Below are 21,902 nucleotides of genomic sequence, written 5' to 3'. Positions count from 1 at the left end.
AATCTAAACCCATCTAAAACCAAGTCAGCCTGACTTGAAATGAGACATAAGTGATAGACACAAAGGGGCCTATTCTGATTTTTAATATACTGATTTCAGCCTAAGTAATTGCCTACGCTAAATCTCCAAAGGTTATTTGTCTTGGATATAGACATAAATATAAGCAAAACCTCTTTGTGTGTGTGTGTTTGTGTTTTTGTGTTTTTCTGTCTGCATGCATGCTGTGTGCATTTTTGGCAGAATTTTTACCCAAGCTGATGATTAACACTTGTTTAACACCATTGAAAAATCCACTTTTCATTTTCTTGTAGTCTTGGATTTCTTTACATGTTCAAAATCTCTTGCTTTTTAACTTTCCTAAAGCTAAATTTTTAAATATAGTTTTGAATTTATTGCAGCTGTTTCCTACAATGTCAGAATCAAATGTATTATTTGAGTAATATTTCCCTGCCCACACACCAAACAAATTCTTTGAGGACTTGTTGAGCTCAGAAAATTTGGTTATGAGAGTTTGAGGATTTGCAGAAGAGAAGTATAAGCTATGAGTTACAGAAATATCTTTTTTAGTTCTACTGAAAATGCACGTCTATTCAGGAAATCTATAAGAATTATCACATTTTGCACCCTGTTTGTTATACATGTGCTACTCTATAGATGTCCAAATTGCAGTGAGCATTCTGCATGCCCAGAGATTTTCCTGCAGGCAAGAGGTTTTGGGCCATAGGAGTTGCTGTTATTTATTAGAAACCATTTTGCAGCCCTCAATCCTACATAGTTTTTTAATAAACTCCCCCAAAGGCCCACTACATCGTAGCTGTCAAGATCTTGTTACTGCTCTTGTTACTCTTTACTAGCCAGAGTAAAACCAGTATTTGGATTCAAGAATGCCAGAGTGGAAAATGCTTTGTGACAAATGAGGTAGAGCTGAAGGCAAAAATTTATGTGTAATGCAACATCTTTATAGCACTTATATGCAGAAATAAATAATGTCATGGCAGCAGCAGTACAAGTTAACATTAGTCAGAAAGTGGTAAAAGACAAAGGTTAAATATGACAGGTACCAAAAGGGCAGACAAAGTAACAAGAAAAGAAAGGGGAACTGAGCCATACAAAATCAAAACAATAAAGGAAACTGAGGCTCACACTAGAGAAGATTGTAATAAAGGACAGGAGACAGAAGAATTTATTGGTCTTGAACTTGTGTGGAGCGAAGCATCCAATTTGTTATTTTCAATTTGATACAAAACAATTATGTTTTTATTATCCAATAATTATTACAGTTAACCATTGTCTCCTATTTTCCTATTCTTGGATTTGTTTTACAGAGCACAAAAAGTAAAATGTGTGTCAGTAGGTATTGATAGATAAACTGAGCAAAACAATCGATTGGCAAAGCTTTGGTCTTAATTAGAACAGGTGATCTTTACCCAAGCCTGCACTAACCCACTAAGTGGGTACTACATACAGTCCTATTTTTAAATTCAAACGACCATGTTTTCATCAGGCTGCACTCTACTGTAACAGCCACAAGTCTCCATTGTGTCCTACTACAATTTACATCTTTATAGTAAAGCCAAAATCAAGAACTCATGAAAAATTATTTACAGTGCATGTTTCCATCAGAAATGAATTTTTGCTTGAAGTCTGGAAAGACTAATGAAATGTTGTGCAAGATTAACATTTTTAATGAAGAAATGAAAAAGCTTTCCTTATATTTCTAGAACACATTGGAACAAAAAAAGACAACTCTATCCCTATCATGGACTTGGCAGCATTTTCTAAATGAGACATTTTTTTAATTTTTACTTTAAGATTTAAAATTATTTTACTTTAAATGTATAGAAAAGTCTGGTCAGCTAACAGATCTTGTTACCAGTGTGGTTGCTGATAATTGTTTGCACAGAGCAGTGAGAGGAGGCAGGCAAAACTCAGGGTCTGATATCTTTTATCCTTAGTCGGAATGTGGATCAGGGACTGCGAGGGACTCGATCCACTCCTGCGCACTACAACACCCTGAACCGGATGGACAGACACCGAGCAGTAGAGGACCACTACTCCCCAGACAGAGAGAGGTAAGTACCTGGCTGGAATTAGGAGCAGCTGCAGCCTACAGGCATCAATGTGAGTAACTTCAGCAGGGTAGTTTGCTAAAATAAATTACGTACCTAATCCCAGAGATTAGCATTTCTCCTTTATCCACCAGTCACATGACATACATTACAAAATATCAGAGCACATAAGGCTGACAAAACTGTCCAGTGAGTGTATGTTTGCCAGGAGGGAACCTGAAAAAATCTATGAGAAAATGTATACTATAAAATTTGAATAGTTTAGTTGTCCTTTTTCATATAAAATATTTTTGTTTTGTGTGTTATACAGTGAATTCTTTAAGTACCAAATATTTTTTTAAAAACTTCAGTAGACTTGATTGTTTTTGCTGCTGAATAAAGAGGCATAAAAGTAGATAATTTCAGCTCAGTGTTAATGTAATGCTCCCTTTGGATACAGTGCAGTTCACATATGTAACAAAAGTATATTCTAGTACTGTGTTCTGTTTTTGTCTTTGCTCAACCTTCTGAGACCCTTGGTAAAAAAGAAAAGGAAAAAATTATTAGGACAGCATGTATGAAATCAGAGTCTTTGTGTTTAGAAGCTACATCTCACTATGAATTATGTTTTGCCTAATGGAACTTCCCAAACAGTAAGTAGAGCTTTAGCAACCTCTATGAATTTTAATGATGTAAAAAAGAATTGCAGCAATAATTGAACAATGTACTTAATTTAGCTGAATTAATTGTGGCAATGACTTCGTTACATTAAAAAAATTATTGGTCTTTTCCACCTCATTGTCTTTAGGTAGAAAATCAAAACAGAAAGCATTTATTATCTTCAATTTTAAAAATATTTCAGCTGTTTTGCACCAAGTTGAAATTCCTGCACTTTATAATGAGAGGCATAATGCTAGCTTTTGTCTTATTTTATAATTGCATATACCAAGGAGTAGTACAGATATGTTTTGTAATCTTGAGGAATATAGGACTAGCATTTGAAGTTAATGCTTTTACAGATAGCTATCACAGGTTATTCTTCAAGTGACATCAAAACACATCTCTAGGGTTTCTAACAGTAATACAAAGAATTTGAGAAATCAGTGGCTTTTTGTTAGCAATATTGAACAGAAAAAATAAATGTTTCTTAAGAGACCATGTTTCCTAAGTAATGTGATCATCAATGATCGTATGGAATGCAAGAAAATACTTTTCAAAACATTATATCTTAATTTCATAAGATAAAAAATGAATTAATTTTTCCCAAAGACATGTTACAAAAAAGTATCAAAAGGAATTAAAACCCAAATCTATTCAAAGTGATTTGTAATTTAATTTGGTGAATAAAAAAGTCAAATGGGCAAAAATAAAGCTAATGAAAAAACAGTGAAATGTTTATCATCTAGAATAGGAAGCGTATTCATCACAAGTAGATCATAAGTGTATTCATCATGGTAGATCATAAGTCAACCTCTTTTTAGCATTAAAATAATTACTATTTCTGTTTAAATTATGGAAAAATATATTCACTTGATTCATTAGAATATGATTTTCATACACAAGGCAATAACTTGAATATTCTGTGCTGTTTCTTTAAAAGATGACTACAGAATCCTTTTGGGATGCAATGTTATGTTGATTTTTAGACCAGTCATCCTTGAAACAGAATCTAAACTCATCCCTACAGCCTGTGTATGCCTTATGGAATGCTCTGCATTTGCTCACTGTGCAAGTTCATTTGCTGCCTCCCAGATAAATACGTAGCTGTGAAAGGTTGCTTGAATTTCAGTACTACAATGTTTTTCCATCCCTTCAGTCAAATAATCCCTCCTGGACTGACAGACTTGATTTAGAGAAAAATAACTGGGTTTTTTAGAGCACTTCAGAAAAACAATGTCAGAAGGTTGTTGGGGATGAGATTATTGAATTTTCATGGCCGTTCTAGATTAATAGGTGTTTGCTTGAGAGGGGTGCTCTGAGTCTCTGAACACAGTTTTATACATTGTCTGTACACTGTATATACTCTCTGTAACATCCCCTCTTCTCACATGGTGAGTTGTTGCCTGTGCAAGCTAATTATTGAGTAGCTATGCCTCTATTGCAACATGCAATCTCTGAACAGGAAAAGACTATTTCCAAATATTTATATTCTTTTATATTCATTGTTAATTTGACAGTGATTTTTTGCATGGAAAAATTATTATATTTCAATTTTTTTAATGAGTATTTATGATACTGTCTCTGCTATATAATAAAAACCTAATGGTATCCCTAAAGCAGCTCTTTAATAGTATTGCTCTTGAAAACTTCTAGAATGGCAGGCAGTTGGGGGAAGTTGAAAAACTGCATTTTTGTATAGGTTTGTAATCTGTCTACATGTTACCCACACTTTGCTTTGAAAACAAATCACACATTTCCTTCCCACAGCTCTGATGCTTCTTGTTTCCATGAAACAGCTTTTGAAGCTGCTTGCAAAAAGAGGATTTTGAAATAGTCTTGTAGACTGCTCAGATGCTAAGTTAAAGTGTGACTGAGAATATGAGTAAGAAAATTCTTTCCTTCCTTTTCTAGATAATTCAGCATTAAGTTCTCTAAAGTATATTGTGCTGAGGAGTTAGTTGAAACCACATAAAAAGTCTATTGACCTCAAGTCTAATGGCAATGAAACATTCCTTCAAAACTGAAGGCATAGTTAGAATAGGGAAAAAAAAAATTTTTAAAAACCCTGAAAGACACATTTGGACATAATTTTAATTTCAAACACCCTTAATTATGTAAAATATGGCCATATAATATAATTATTTCTGTAAAATGTAAGGGTAAATTAACCATTTAGATTTGTATCTGTTGCTATATTAACAAATGTGTGAAATTGCACTGTGTATACTGCTAACTCAAATTGAGAAACCATGTCAAATTTTTACCTGTATATTTAATATAGATCTACTCGTCAATTGTTATCAAAATGTGAAGTTTTTTGTGGGTACTCACACTCCTATGAAATAGCCAAGGTTTGTAATGTAAAGAAATATGAATGCTTATGACCTAATATGGACCCAATTTCCATAAGAACATTTTCTGTAATGGAATAACCTTGTAAATGTCAGTTTGACATGTTTTGATAAACTTTCTAAAACTGATTTTACCTCCCTTGAGAAACTGAAACTATAGAAACTATTGAGAAAAATTTGGAAACAGTTGGATTTAACCTCAGAGTTTTATATTTAGACAATCAATATAATTAGGTGAATTAGAGGAAAAATGTGAGAATATTAGCATAGTTCCAGAAAGAAAAAAAACAAACAACAACAAAAACACCAAACTATATCTATGTGTTTCTTTCCTGCAAGATATATCAAGAGTTAACAACTGTTAATTGCAGTTAACAACTGTTTACCAAGACAGTGTGGCAAAATTGTACTCAGACCCACAACTTCAACAAACTTAGATATTATTTAACAAGTATTGATTTAACTATATTTGATGTCCAAGGTGGGTTCTCCCTGAGGAATAAAGTTTCCCATGGGCTATTTAGGATAAGTATTTAAAGCCAGAGCATTCTGAGAATGCCTAACTCAAGTAGTCCTGTAGGAGAAATGGATGAGAAAGCTCCTGGAGTAAGTGTTTTTCTGAGAAGGACCTCCAAGAAAACAAGAGAAAAGGGAAATTATCCACTATTTGTTCATCAAAGCTATTGCACACTTTCCATTTGAAAGAAGAAAAGTTGCTACCTGTTTTGTTAAACTAATTGGGTAGTCATAAGCATGGTTATTTAGAGAAATATTGTCCATTATTTTAAAATCACTTTAAAGATGTTATCCGGATGTGCTGGGACTAGCAGGACTATCACACCCTGTTACTGAGAGGATATTTCATTCACATATTTGAATACACACTTGTTTGGTTTTTTTTATTCTGTTGAAACCATGTGACTTGGATTTTTTAACATAAAGTGAATGTTGAAATACATGCCAAATAATTCCATTTGCTATAATCAAACCAGTGAGGACCAAAATAATTCACTACAAAGAGCCTGGTAAATGTTAGCTAAAACACAGTGTAAATATCTTCTTCTATTATTTGACACAAAGTTAAAGGTGGGCAAGAGCAACATAAATTTTACATCTCTAAATGTCATCTTAAACTGTGCAGTTGCTTCATCTATGGGTAGCAGACTCCTAATCTAATACCTGTTATTAAATAGATGCCAGATTAGGTCAAACTAGGTAAAGTTTTTTTGATACATTTTTCCATGTTAAAACACTGAAAAGAACTCTTTTTTTTCCCCCAGTCTTTATTAAATACAGACCTGAATAATAGGTAACTACATAGCCATTTATTTATTATTTAGTTAAATTTTACTGCAAAATCGTTTAAATGCAAATTAAAATACAAAGATATTATAAAGTATAAAGAGTTCCTGATGCTTTGTTTGGAAATTTTGGGACAATTTTTTCAGGTTTCAGTAGTGTGTACTGTGTGGGTAACATGCCCATATGGGGATATGTAATGTCACTGCTTTGCATCTTCGAATACCCAGTAAAGAAAAAGAAATGCATTGCTGAAAATTTGCTTATAGCTATGGTATAAAATGTTTGCACTGGTTTGATTCTCAATAATTGCAGTGTGTCTTTAAGTTCTTTTTCTCCTTTCAAATCACTGTTTAATTGCACAATTATCAGCACCACCCACCTGGTACCTCCATGAGTCTGCTGAAGGATGATTATCTCCAGCAGGGATGGCGAAGTAGGAAGGTGGTAAAGAAGAAGCTTTGAGCCAAATTTTTAAAAAAAACCCCACCACCAAGAGTCATAGATATATTCTTCAGAATAAAATGCACAAAATGCACACACACACACACACACACACAAAACCCCAAAAAACAAAACAAAACAACCCAAAAAACCCCCAAAAACCCAAAGCCAAGCCTGTGTTAAAAACAATGCAGTTCTGATAAAAGACTTCAGTGTTGCACCTTTGGAGCAATGATTTAAAAGGCAGTATGGGAGCACTGTGATAATGTGATACTGATTTTCTTATTTAAAGTCATCTTGATTGAATGTGTGTCAGCTGATAATTTTCTGCTGATAATTGCTATTGTTTCACAACTAAAGTCTTCAAATTGTCAGTTACATTCAGATGGAACATTTCTAGGATTTCATCTATTCCAGGAGATTAGCAGAAATTTCTATAGAATCAGTATAACAAAAAGCATCCATACCATTATTGGATGGATGTTCATGTTTATAAGTAAAGAAAATCTGTTTTTTTCTTTTAAAAAACCAATTATTAAATAAAACTATTCTATTGATGTGTTCAGTGAAATGTAGCAGGGGAAATTACATAACCAGTGCTTTATTCTTGAATGGCATTTGACATTTTCTAAGAGTTAAGAGCTTGACTTCACATTTTGTTCACATAGTTTGTTGATGTGATTTGCCAGGTGTTTGGGAAGCAGCATGGAAAACATTCTACCACGGAGAACATTAACTGTTGCTTTATTCAGAGGAGAATATAATCTTTTACAATGGCATAACTGGGCCCTGGAAAAAGTAGTTTTAGTTTAGTTGCTTTCCATTATTGAAATGAGCAAGCTACTCACAGAGCTGTGCCTTTTCTCTGAATCCATATCACTTTATTATTCCTGGCTCCTTTTCCCTTGAACAATTCTGTGCTCAACCTCACAGTCAGTGTGATCCCAAGAACAATTTTTCACTTCCTTCCTTACCATAGTGCTTACCCTAAATTTCATATGGCAGCTTTCTCTTTTCTACCACTTTCAGTGGCTCTTTCCCCCCTAAATTTCCAACTGGTTGACCCCAAGAACCACCTGTTTCTTACTCTGCAGTCTGATTAAGCTAATTTCTGTTTTATCACGTTGCTAGTTTTCAGAAAATTGTAACTTGAGAAATTCGGGAGTATTTGGTTAAAGGCAAGTTCATACCAGTAAAAAATAATATTTATTTTTTAATGATTTAAAGAATTTTATAATTTCCCTACATTTAATTTGTTATTTCAGTTGAAAAAAATGTAAAGGAGTGTTACTGAAAATAGAGGATAATACTATTGCAAATGATACAATATATTGCTTTAATTGCAATCAGATAATACACTGTAAATAGTTGAATATGGGAATAGATAAACAGTGATAGGATGAGAGAAATTTCTTTGAAGTTTCATTCATGCAGGCTTTAACAGAAAGGAACACAAAGACTTGTTTTGTATTCAGAATTATTTAAGGATATTCCAATAAGCACAAGGGTGTAATAATGCACAGCACTTTAGCCTTTCCACAAAAACATTTGGGCCTCTACTACCCACTGTACTAGTGAAGGTGGAATGTCAATCAAATTTTAGGACCTGGTCACAGAGAGTGAAAATTGAATGGAATAAATTATCTCCTAAATGCCTCTTCTTCACTATTAAATAAAATATCCCAAGCAATAGAGAGCAGGTTAAACTCCCCTTGCTGCATAGGAAGAACAGAAAGGTATTCCATGAGGCTCACGTGAGGTACTCTGTGTGTGAGTGTTTTCAAGCATGCTTCTGAGACTCTTCTGGTTTTCTAAGCCTGATCCTGGATACTAAGTACTTCCAATTTGGCAATCTAATCAGTTGCTGAATCACTGATTTCTTACCCTAATGGTTCACTGAATTTTGTAAGAAAATGGACAAATAGGTGAGAAATATCAGAAAATTTTTAATTAATTTTCTGTTCACTTTTAGAAAAAGGAAAGCTATCCTGTTTACCTATGTACCTGGAATCTTCTTGTCAGAACAGTGGAAATCATTTTTCACCTGATATGGTGTGGAAGGGGAGATGGTTGTGTGGATGTGTATAATAATGATCATATTGCAAAACCTATAATGCTGCCTTATTCGAAAAACTTCATTATTTCAAGTAAAATGATGAATTGTAGCTGCAAATTTTCTGTCTATTCTATCTGTAACAAAATAGGTAATATTTCATAAGTCTGTTAGGATGTGGGTTAGGCTCATTTTGCCATGCCATCATTTTACATACTAGTACCATGAGGTATTATAATGTAGGAAGTAAAGAATGTGTAATAAGAGGCTAGAAATCTAAATCAATGTCGCAAAAAAAAAAAAGAAAAAAAGGTATCCTGGAGTTCTTTTGTCATATTAAAATCTGATGGATCTAAATTTTGTCCATGTCTCGATTGTCTTCTGAGCATTCCCGTGTATATGTGCATATAGGGTAATGATTTTTATTAACAGCTCAAATGATATATTTAGTTGAGATGGAGATCTGGAACATTTTTAGAGTTCTTTTGCACTTAGGCAATGCAAAGCTTAATGTTTTTACTACATTATAATACATTTACTTTATGATTTTAAGCAGTTTGTACTGGGGATTAGCCATGTGTGTTTCAGTTTTGGACATTGAGAATAAGTCATGGGCATTTTTGGTGTTGCTAATAAATTTATAAAAGCAAAAGGAATTTATTTAAACCTAAATATATAAAATGATAAAAATGTATAGTAATATATTTAATGGTAAAAATCAACTAGTATCGTATTGGCTGGATGCTCAGAAGAAAAATGACATTGAAGCATTTTGCTCTGCATGTTGAATCAGGCTGGATATTAAGAAATATTTTTTCACTGAAAGAGAGGAGAGTCTATGCATTAGAACACACTCTCCAGGGAAATGGTTGAATCACCATTTCTGGAAGTGTCCAAAAAATGAGTAGAAGTGGCACTTTACAATATAGTTTAGTGGGCTTGTTGTATTTGGTCAAGGGTTGTGTTTTATGATCTTTGATAGTGATTCTATGATTCTGTCAAGTTAAATAGCATGGTTAACATGGGCTCTGAGAAAAAAGGAAAAGTATGAATAGAAAGTAATTCCAGAGGGTCAGGTCAAGTATAAGCTCAAGCTAACCCCACTCCTATATATAGATAGGCAAAGTTCTGGGTGATGAAGAAGCTTATTTTAAACTTGTTGCAAGTTATTGCATATCAAATTGCATAAGTGGTTGTCTCTAAATGCCATCTAAATGCTATCATACTGATTCTGAAATCCTGGACAGAATGAAAAAAAAAAAAAGGGAAAAGATTGAACTTCCTACCAGAAATTCCCAAGAAAAATTCCCAGAACTTGGTAATGACACTGGAGTTCTGAGTTTCTAGAAGCATTAAAACAAAACTCAATACCAGAAATTGGGCAATCAACATAGTTTGGTGGAGATATGAAAAGCTATTAGGACTGAAATCCTAAGCAGAACATGAACTGATGGTGTCTCATTCATGTCCAAATCAGTGAAGTGAACAGTCTGGGGCGTTCCTTCTTATGGGCAGTGAGTAATCTGCTTGCAAATAGCATGTGCATTTCTGTGCACACTCATGTTCTGCAGCACATGTTCTGCCTAAAGTCCTAGTTTTGTTTAAGATATTGGTTTTTAAATAATGGTTAAATATATTGCATTTATTTATGTCATATATTTTTCAAAAACTACCAGGAAAACTTGTCAGCAGTTCACTGGAAAGATAAACTGAATTGTTAAAATTAAAATGTCATCTCCCAGCTGGAAACACTTCATTGCTTATTAATAGTAGAGCAAGAGTTTTGAGATGTTAATTCCAGGGTTGCACCTGTATAATTTAAAGGCATTGATGTGGACATAGCCTAGCAATGTATCCATGTAGTGGAGAGAATAACCTGGTATGCAGTTGTTTGCCATCATCCTACATTTAGCTCCTGGGGGTAGACTCCTAGATTTTTATTTGATTGTTCTTCCTGTGGGTGTGCATATATTCCAAAGAATATTTTAAGATCGTGGTGAATTTTTTTTAATGTTTCTTGACAACATGCTGACTGACAGGCAGTTATGGGTAGACTGCTTTTGATACTTACGTCTTTACATTACTTTAGAAACATTCATACTTTTTCACAGCTTGCAGTGTAAACTCTGTGACTATTTTAATAATTATTAGTTCTTCTTCAAATTTTAACTATACCATGTTAAATTGGGCCCTGTTGAATTGTTTACAGCTCCTCATTCTTGTAACAAACTGCAAAGTTTAAATTGCATAATCAGGGATTTAAGTTTGTTGTTTATAGTGGAAATTCTTTTGCATTTATTTGACAAGAAGTGAACACAAAGACATCTCATACTATATATAATTGACATAATATAAGGAATATTTTCATGTGGGTGATGCTGCATTTTATCCTCATGCAAAAGAGGTAAATATAATAAATGTATGTAATATGCCTACTGGTAACAGTGTGTTTGATTACTGGGAAAACAGTAATCATAAGCAAATTTTAAGAGATGAGAAATAAAAATGAAGGGTGAGGTTTTCCATGTTTCTTGTGAAGTCAGTTTACACTTCCAATGTGGACAGTTGTGATTAGACTTCCCTTTGAAATATCCCAGCTTCATGGAAACTGTAGTCACAAACTCCTTGTTATTGGTAAACCCCTCTCTTTTCCAAACCCTTTTCCCTATACTGCATGCTTATATTTGTAGTAAAAGTAAAATTACTTTCTTTTATTTTTGCTAATTGGAGAATATTTAGAGTAGCCAATATATTGAAAATATATAAATTTTGACATTGTTTCATAATACAAACAAAATATAAATAACTTACTTTTATTATTTGAATTGCATTTGTTTTTGTTTTTTTTGGCATATTCTGGTACTGAGGTTACATCTCTTAATTATTTATTTAAATAATTAAACATTTTTATCTAAGTTCACCTTTTATCACAATATGATCAGTATTAGGAGAACTCACATGTAGAAATGTGAAAGCTCTGGAGCTGCGTGGAGACAGATTTCAAAATGGTGGTAGCCTTTCAGACAGATTAGGTAAATCTCTTTCAAAGATATTATTCATACTAAAGTTATGACTGCCTTCAAAAAAGGAAATAAGCAATCCAACTTCTTGATTTGCTTTCAGAGATTTATGCATTTTTTCTTCCTAATTGAAATACTGTAGAAAATCCCAAATTTTAGCTATCTTCTTGATCCATAATCTCCCACTGGCTTCTCAGAATAAATATGTGAATCATCTAGATAATTTATGTTTAGAACCATATATCATATTATTTTGTTAATAAGTCCAGTGTTCTTAAACCATAATGTTATGATTATAATGTTTTCTGTTTTGTGTTGTGTATCATTCCTTCTCCATCTTATTGTCTCATATCTATATTTTTCTTTCTGCCATCACCTCAGTCATTATGTTACTTTACCTCGTTCCCGGTACACCCAGTCCTCAGATCACCATTACAGGGATGTCAGGTATATGTTTTCCTCTGTGTGACTATGTGTGGGTAATGCATGTACTTCTGTGTACCTACATGTCCCCTTCTGGTCTTATTTGTCTGTGTATAGTGGTAGAAAACTTAGAAGTTGAGTTAGTATCATCCTTAGATTTGTTAATATAGTGTGCACACAAACCCAGGGTAATTCTTCCTGTGCTTCACTTGAATATTTTATCACTTCCAATAGTCTATAATTGATGGTCCTCAAAGATAATGCTTTATTTACATCACTCTGACGTCTTTTAGAGAATACATAAAGAAAATAATTTAAACCAGCAAACACTAATGCCTGCTAATACTGTGATTTTAGTATGCGTAAAACCATATATGAGTGGCCGTGCTAAAGGTTATGATAAAACTGGAGAGTGATACCTTTCTCAGTCTAGTAGCTCTTGTAGCTGTGAGCCAATATACTTAAATTTTTAAAAGTAGTTTTCAAAGTTCACCAAAGTTCCAGTCATGTTCTGTTCCAATGTTTTGTTCTATTGCTGACATTGCTTGCTTTTCATATTGTTTTGTCCTTGTTTCATCTTTTTGTTGCTTTTCATTGTGTTCACCCATTCTGTTTTGGCAGCCAGGATCACACAATGTATCCTCTATTTTGTGAAGATGCAATCAGATTGCTCCGCTCCCGTACGATGTGCCGTACCTATTCTGAGGGTGCTTACTATGATCTTGAGAGGTATAACTGATGTGGAGTGTGCCATTAGCTCTGCCATGCTGACACTGCCATGTTTGATTTACAAACTGGGAATGTGATTTGTGTTTTAAGAGATAAACACATGCAGTAAATATATTTTTATAGTACTTGATGATTATGTATGCATCTTAAAACTGACTACTTGGGGCCATGGGTAAATCCCAAGAGGTACCAAATAGCTTTGCAGAAGCCAGCTTTACATAGATTATATGGATATTACATATCTATGTCTTTTATAACCCTTATTTTTGCTGGAATTTTCCAGAGCGCTTGTAGTATTTATTATTCTCTTTGAAATAACAAGGAAAAGCCTATCTACTTTAAAGTACACAGAAAGAGTGTCTGCTGAAGTCTTATACTTTGCTTAACTGAAAAATAGAGTGAAAAGTGTATGCTTATGTAAGCTTATGTTGTTTATATTTGTATAATGCATATTCTGTGATTTAGGAATACTTGTACACACTCACAATACCTGTGTGTGATTGCAGAACATCGTAGTTCCTATTTACACATGAAATATATGGAGAGAGAATTTGAGCCCATGACAATTTCTGTGAAATAACTTGCCACTTGAAATACAGTGGCTTTTAAGTTATGCTGCTCAAGTACAGTAATTAAGATATTTTCAAAATTGTTGCAAACCAAAAAAGTTTACATAGCTGTGTGTAAATAGAAATAAGAATATCAAACTGAAAGCTGTGAGCCAGTCAAGAGGAAATGGTGACTTCAGATCAGATACAATGATTGATAGAGGTGTTGCTTTAAAAGAGGGGCCATATAAAAAATTTCCAAAGCAAGTAAAGAACTCTTTATATATTAACTTCATGGCTGCCCTCTGGATATGAGTCTGAGAAGTTCATTAATGCTTGCTCTGTATTCAGATCATATGTCACCATATTTTTAAGTGAATGTGAAATTACTTTTGCATGCAGAAGCAAAAACAGGATCTGAAAAATCCTTTGAAAGAAATATTTCTTTTTTAAAATTCTCCAAAACTATGGTATATTAAAAATTTTGACATTTAAAACTCAGTCAAGCATTTGTTTTGAAATGATGCTGTTTTACATGAAACCTAGTATAAAGGAAATGTATAAATATTTCTATCCACATGTAAAAACTTCGATAAGGAGAGGGATTTTTTGTTTTCGTAAAATGCATGATGAAGTGTGCTCATCTGTATGCTATTTCAATAATTAATTTTTATGCACTTTTTTTTGCCTTAGAAATATACTCTGATTTGCACTAGTTTCTCTGAACCTGTTTCAGATTACTGGTTATGTCTGTGGCTGTTCAGATATTAGTGAATTTGGAGCTATTCTCAAATTGTTTTACTTTGAGGTTCTTGACTTGTAAATTTCAATCATTGTTTCTGAAATTATTCTCTCAAAAATAAAGTCAATGAAAATAAAGAACAAAAGTTACAGTACTTCATAAAGATGAAAAAGCTAGGATTTAAGCAGTGGGAAAATCTTTTCCAAGGCTTTATGGAACCGAAGGTTATTAAAGCTAATTCTGCCTGGATCAGAAATGAAAATCCGACATGCAGTGGAATATTTCTAGCTCACTGTTAGAACAGTATCTCGAGATTCCTTGGGCCTAGGAACTGATCCTGGATTCTATGATCCTCTGGAATCCAAGCTGCCTGAGGGTAACATTAGTGTTCAAGTTACTTGAGTCATCCTGCCAGATATGAACTCCTCTCAATACCTCAAAGCCACAATTCTAGTTCCTGGATTTTTCATCTTTTTTGTCTTCCTGTACTCTAACAGCAATGGAAGAACAATTTATAGCATAATCATTATCCAGTTTCTCCTTAGACATTGAAAAACACTAAGTAATTTTCTATTTCACAATTTCATTGTAATTATATGAACAATTACTTTTAAACAGTGTTTCCTCTTTTATCTTTACAGTTTTCCCAGTTCAGTGGTTGCTCTAAAATACATTATTTTGTAGGCCAAGGTGTTTTTCCTGTCTTCTTAGTTCCATCTTCTTAATCAATGTCTTGTTGATATCAAGCAACTACATTTCTTCCTGTCTTTCACTTTATCATGCATATGAATCAACTTTCCAGTTTCCACTATTCACCAAAATAGCAAATATTGCTCTGTACAGTTCAGCATTCAGGAAAGAGTCTCTCATCTGGGACAGAGAGTTTTTTATCTCATGTCACTCTGAATCCATCAGTGTCTGTGTCCTGCAGGCAAATAAATGATATAAACATATTAGTCAAAATTGCCTTTGTTATTCATGGCTCCTTTTATTGCTTATCTTGAAGTCATTCACTGCCACTCCATTAACTCTTGTGGTCTCTTCTAGCATTTTTTCCTTTTTTTTTTCCCCACAGAGTGACTACTTGGTTCTCTTTTGTCTTTTCTCTGCTGAAGTTTGTGTCAGTCACTGTTTATCTGATATGACAGACTTCAGTTCATTAGTTCTAGGACACATTAACATTATCAAAACCCTTAATTTCTGAGGTCATTCTTAGGTTATAATTTTTTTTTTTTCTGATAGCTCCCCCCTTTTGAAAAAGTCCAACTCTTTCCCTCCCAAAAGGAACAGCAGCATAGACAAGATATTTACTCCAGCCTATGCCTAAGAAAGGCAATAAGCACCTGTGCATCTTCAGTGACTTCAGAGCCCTTAGGACCTGCGGTCTTCCCAAGAGCATCCTGCTGCTCTGTGCCACACCCCAAGGTCCCTTGACTGTTCAAAGTTCCAGTCAGCATGGTAGCACCAGCTGGGGACAATTCACCCTGCTGCAGCTGCTCACACTGCAGGTACACAAGGCATCATGGCTGGACATGCTGAGCTTTACTTACACTGCATCTATATCCCCCAGTTCAGAATCCTGCAGAGTTATATGGACTAATTCATAATTGGACAGTAACATTTTAAATTGTCTGATGCACCAATGATCTCAAAAACAAAGTAATGTTCTCAAGGTTCTTATTCTTAACCTTTTTCTTGTGTTTAAAAAAATATTAGCAGTTCATTCCAAATAAAATTATGCTGAAAACCTCACTGAAATGAAATTCTTTCTCAGCTTCCTGACCTAAGAGCTCAGCTTAATCAGCAAGAGCACCACACTGTCCAATTTATTTTTTCCACTTAGCCTTTGAGTTTAGCATTTGTAGGTCCATAAAAGTCGGTTTGTGTATGTTTTGTGCAGGATGTGAGGTTTCTTTCAGGCAGAATTTCTGTTGTTTCACTTAAGGAAATTAGATTTTGCTTCCATTTTCTTTCCTGACTTTTGTTTTACCCAGCAGACATTTTCTAACATCAAAATCCTTCTTTTGTTGAACATTCTCTGTTGTTCAAGTACCAGTTTTCTGTCAATATAACTTTTTACTTCCATGAAATATATGTGCATTGATCAATTGTTCTCAGTAAGTTGTTAATTATTTCTGAATTGAATTTGAAAGCAGGATTTAAAATTTCATATATATACATATATATATATGAAAATATATGTTCAGAGTATATAGCTGAATTGAAGATAAATTAGCTCCATCTTCATCACATCTTAATAATACAGTAAGGGAATACATAATGAAAAAAGCACCCTCTAAAATGTCTGAAATATCTGTGCTATTTATTCCACATTCAGGAGGACTAGGCAGGAGAGAAGAGTGCCTAATTCATATTATGATGACACAGCCTATACTCCTGAAAGGTATTTTAATTTATATAGTAAAAATAGATAGAGTTGAGTAATAAATTTTTATGAAGCATAGTCTAAAATTCTAATTGACCTAGACTAATGATATTTAAATTTACAGTGCACTTTATGCCATATTTCTCTAAATACAGAACAACTAATCTCCATAGTTTTAAGTACCTCATTTTCTTTTTAGCCCTCCATTTATTTGACTTTTGGATTTTTTTAAGCATAATTCTTAGCTTGAAAAAATTTTTATTCATTAGATGTGGGAGGAAACTGAATAGTACAGAGGAGCTTAGGTACAACTGAAGGGTTTTTCTAAACTTAACTGCACCATAATTCTAATGGCTAACCTTTTCTGTCACTAGAAGTGGTTCAAGGGCAATTTAGAGTCCTCAATTTCATTCTTTCAATAACCTGAGTACCCTAAGATGGTGCTCAGTTTTTAGCATGTTACTGCCCACATTGACTTAAAAAAGGACTACCCAAATGCTTTCAAATTGGTTTTGAGTGTTTACCGTACTAGGAATCAAAATACTGTTGTTCTTCCTAAATTTTGTTATGTGTATAATGTATCACAATGAGCATAATATCACTAAAATCTGACATGTAATCTGAAAAGTTTTGGAGTGTCTCTGGCAATAGTTATTTGATAACAGCTGTTCATGTTTGAGGAGCTAGGCCAAAAGAGAAGGAAATCTGAAGAAAAGAGGAAATCAATGTTCCTCTCCCTCTTTAAATGTCTGATTTTTGTCTATGTTATGAGAACAGTTAAAGCAGGGATCTTTTCCTAAGAAATAGCGAGAAATTTTGTTTTTATTTGATTGCTATAAATAAATAGTCATATTTAAGAAAAAATAAAGTGCACTGCAATTTTAAACCCATATTTATGTATTTATGGTGTCTGCAATGTAGTAGTTTTATCAAAAACTCTTATTAAAAATACTGGCTAACTGGAGAGACTGGCTTTGGTTTTGAGGATATGGATTATCAGGGAGAGTATAAAGATGTACCTGTCATACTCCAGCATTATTCTAATTTATATGGGATTAAGTCTAAAACTCAAGTAGATTTAACTTAAATGACTTTCATCCAGCCATTGATCTGGCTGTAAACCATGAAAAAAAAAAAATTGCTCCCCATACCATCCAATTGGACAGAGAATAAACAAGGGCAGCTGATTGACATTCACATATATTGCACCCCATATGGTCTTCCCTCAACATAATATCCCGGAGATGTGGGGTTATTAAGTTTGTAAACATACTGCAAATGCTCAGATTCTGCACCATGTGAAGTTTGGAGAAAAGGCAGACAAGCAAATTGATCATATAATGGTGTTTTGATATTTGCTGATAATCCCTGTCTTCTTACTCACTGTCATGTGGAAATCACTGAATACAGACAACATAAGAGTTCCCTGGCTTTACCCTAGTGAGATCCTGAAAGTATAAAACTCCAGAGATTTAGTTGAAACTCCTAAACCAAATGGTGCATGATTTTTATCTACTATTAATTTTTGATATATTGGAGTAGTGGCACATAAGAAGTTTATCCCCTGATTTCTTAAAGCAACCTTTTTTGTTGCATTATTTCTTTTCTCTATGTTTTCTCTTAAGATAAAATACTTCTATATGTGTTTTATGTTTTCTTCAACTAATGTGCTGAAGTGCTACTGCAAATGCTTGGGCACCCCATATTCAGTACTTGGAAGAACAATACCACTATAAAATTTAATTAGTTTTCATTGTTTGATCATTGAAGCAAATTTTCTTCTGCTTCTTACATACCTGTGAGAAATCATCTACCCTATCAAACAGAAAAAAAGATTACAACTGGCAAGGTCATGCATTTGAAGTTAAAAGCAATATTTTAAACTCTTAATGTATATTACGTTATTTTTGTTAATGTTTTGTCTCCACAATTCATTTTTATTATTCCACAAGTTCAATGGCCATTGAAAACATGAAGACATTTATGTGCGCAAAGACAAGAGATCAATTAGTCTTTATGTAACTGAAGTTTATGGCTTAACTGCTGAAAAGACTAGAGATAAAATATTATATTTATATAAGGAAAAAAAAGCCCTATAATTTTCTTGGTGTTTGGTTTTGAAAAAGTTGGTTTTCTTCATACCTGAAACAAAATGTGAAATGTACAAAATTATTTGAAAACATTTGGAAATCTTCCTATTTTGTTGAGAAGTGGTCATGTCACATGAATTAGAGTGCTAATAGTAATAGTAATACATAATTTTTTAATAACACTTCTTTTATTTTGACTGCATTGTAAGGTGGTACAATGGTGCAAGTTCATGGGCAGATGATATAGTCAATGGTTCAGCTGAAAAATATGGGTAAGTAAAGAGTGTAGTGTTACAGATAAAACTAAAATGTATTTTGGATCTTTATAATATGAGTTCATTTATAGTTGTTCCAAATTTATTCCTAGTAAATGTCTTTTTCTTGATGTCTTTCTTTCTTGACTCAGAACTAAGGCACTTATGTTCTAGTCTTTTTTCCAAGATTAAACTGTTTTATTCAGTTACAAATAGAAAAAGAACATTAATTATGTTTGAACTATTTTTAAAACATGTTCTCACTGTTCAGGGCTGCTTTGATGAAAAGCAACTTTTTAGTGATACCTGCCTACATCTGCAGGGCTGGAGAAGGTGCCTTTGAAACCTAATACATTTTTACTTTTAGAAATAATCCCAGTTCTATCTGTCTAACCTATCTTCCTTTGTGATTGATGCATAACCCATGCAAAGTGCTGTGTGCCTTAGAATCTGTAGCTCTTCCCAGTGGTGGCTGGCTTCTGATCAAGAAAGCACACAAATTTTCCTTGCTTTTAGTTCGTTGACTTTACTGCTTCTCCCTCATTTTATTATTGCTCTTGCAAGAATTTTCTTTTTTTTTTTTTACTTACTTCCTTTGTGAATGTGAACAGAGAACATGAGACACTGTTAAATTGAAATGTAAAAATTCTGATAGAACCCAGATTTAATTAATCAGTATTCTAATGTGGACTTTTCTCCTCTTTAGACAGGAGAGACCTGTGAAGGTCTTTTGGCTAAACATTAGTGCAGTTGCAGAGACTTAAGACCATATATATTCTCTAGCTTTTTGAACCACAGTGCCACTGTTCCTTGGCTCTTCATTTTTAAGTGCACAGCAAAGGCCATACTTATTACTTCATCCTGGAAACTACATAAACAAACTGAAAATGAACAGCATTTAAAGGAGTTTGGAAAGTGCTTGGTGTAACTAAAGCTTTTGCTTTTGATAATCACATGAAATAGTTGTCTTCTCTTTTCTTACTTTTTATGCTGAATAGATGATGCTAACATAGGTAAATATCAAGGGTAAATATCTAAAAATAGTTTTTTAACATGAAAAAGAAACTTATTAGTTACTACTCTCTTTCTCCATTTAAATTTAGCTCCTAAAATGTTTGGCAAAAAAAAAAAAGATAAAATAATTTGTTGTGAACCATTATGACTTTTACATAAAACATAAGGCATAGAAAACACTTCAGTAGAGTAAAGACTGCTGAAATGGATCAGATTCTGTACAGATCAATGGATTTAGAGAATGCCTTTAAAAAAAACTGAATGCTATTTTGTTCATTCATAATTTAAGAACTCTAAAGATGATAAAGTCTTACATACCTGCTCCTGTTTGAATGATCTGATTGAAATCCTGGTCTCATTAAGGGACAAAACCCTTGATATGAGAGAGGTCAGAATTGCAGATCTGTTGCCAAAAGTTAAGAAGAAGGTAAATATGTAGCTGCAGTATATATATACAATAACTGCATAGTTACAACTCTTGTGGTAATTTACTATTTAAACATCTGCCATATTATTGGTGTTTGAAAATATCACTGGAAAAAGGCAACTATGTGTATGTGGCATATAGAAATAAAGTTATATTTAAGATCTGAGGGAAAAAATCTCACAAAATCCATAAAGAACCAAGTACTTTTCATATTTTGCATTTAGTACTGCACTTTTAAAAGGCATATTTAAGTTTCATGCTTAGTTTTAAGCCTGAACTACTTCAATTGATTAGTCTAGGTGCTCTGCTGAACTACATTTGAATACTCAAGCTCTACTAGAAAATTCTTCTTTTTCATTGCTTCCCTCTCAGGATCCTCTATGCATTGTCTTATGTACCACTATATTTCAGTCATGAGACATGTTAATTAAAACCCAGGCATGTTCCTGGTTTTGCTCATGCATCGTAGTATATTCAAGTTGAGTGGGTGAAATATTGTGTTCTGAAATGGGAAAAACTGTGGAATATGTTTATAATATAAAGCTGAAAGTGTTATATTTTGGAATATTTCTAGTACTTTAATGGAAGTTTAGATTATTATCTAGAGAGAATCACTGCGGTAGATTCAGTTATAAAACTGAGCTGGCGTGAAAGAGAGGAGAGGTTTTCAGCTCTCATCTTTGAGAATTTTGAATTCGCAGCTTTTGAATCCTAATCAGCTTTATCATGATCTTCAGTGAGTCATCTCATGAACATAGAGATGCTTATTCCTGCAGGGTGATTCTTTTACATGTGTCAGTTGAGGGTCTGTGTTAAGGATGTTGAAAGTTAGAAGTAGTAGGCAAAATACAAGATATTATATAAGGCAGCTGGCTATATAAGTCAAAAGATATATTGCAAGTACCAGAAGCAATAAAGTAAAAACACTCTACAACTTTTTTGCAGATAAAAATGATATGAAATGTATATCATTTCAGTCTTCCAAGGATTTACATTACTTATTTGGTTTATTTATATTTGATTGTAATACCTAGTATAAAGCTCTAACTGCATCAGAAGAATCATAAAATAGTTTGTGTTGGAAAAAACATTGTCTGCTCTAACTCTCTGTGAAGCATGACTTTGCTATTACTCAGCAAATATATCAATGATGACACATATTTTGGAGAGTAAATCTCCATGGGTGTAGATATATATGCTTTCCTTAAGCATTTTTATAATTGTACCATGCCATGTGTTAGCATGGTCATGAAGTGACCGCAGCATCAGGACCAGATACCTGAGCAAGCTGGGAGCAATTTTCTGTGGCTGCAGCAGAACCCAGGAGTGTGGAGCACAACGTGCCTGGGATCATGGCAGAGTTCCCTGCTTTATCTGCTGAGTTGGCAGAATAGTTCAGACTCTGTCACGTTGC

The 21,902-nt window shown here is 33.6% G+C and overlaps 1 protein-coding gene across 37 annotated transcripts in view; it reads left to right on the top strand.

Moving 5' to 3' along the window:
- The window catches only part of RIMS2 (regulating synaptic membrane exocytosis 2), a 448,046-nt gene that overhangs the window by 285,767 nt on the left and 140,377 nt on the right, over positions 1-21,902 (top strand). For all 37 annotated transcript variants that reach the window (XM_036406572.2, XM_054515962.1, XM_054515958.1 and 34 more), the window contains one exon: positions 1,956-2,072. In XM_036406572.2, coding sequence (XP_036262465.1) covers positions 1,956-2,072 — 117 coding nt within the window. The remainder of the gene's footprint in view (positions 1-1,955; positions 2,073-21,902) is intronic.

The sequence above is a fragment of the Molothrus ater genome, chromosome 1 (genome assembly GCF_012460135.2).
Source record: "Molothrus ater isolate BHLD 08-10-18 breed brown headed cowbird chromosome 1, BPBGC_Mater_1.1, whole genome shotgun sequence".
Taxonomy (NCBI): Eukaryota; Metazoa; Chordata; class Aves; order Passeriformes; family Icteridae; genus Molothrus; species Molothrus ater.
Note: the sequence above shows the minus strand (reverse complement) of the source record. Positions and strands in the feature narration are given on the sequence as shown.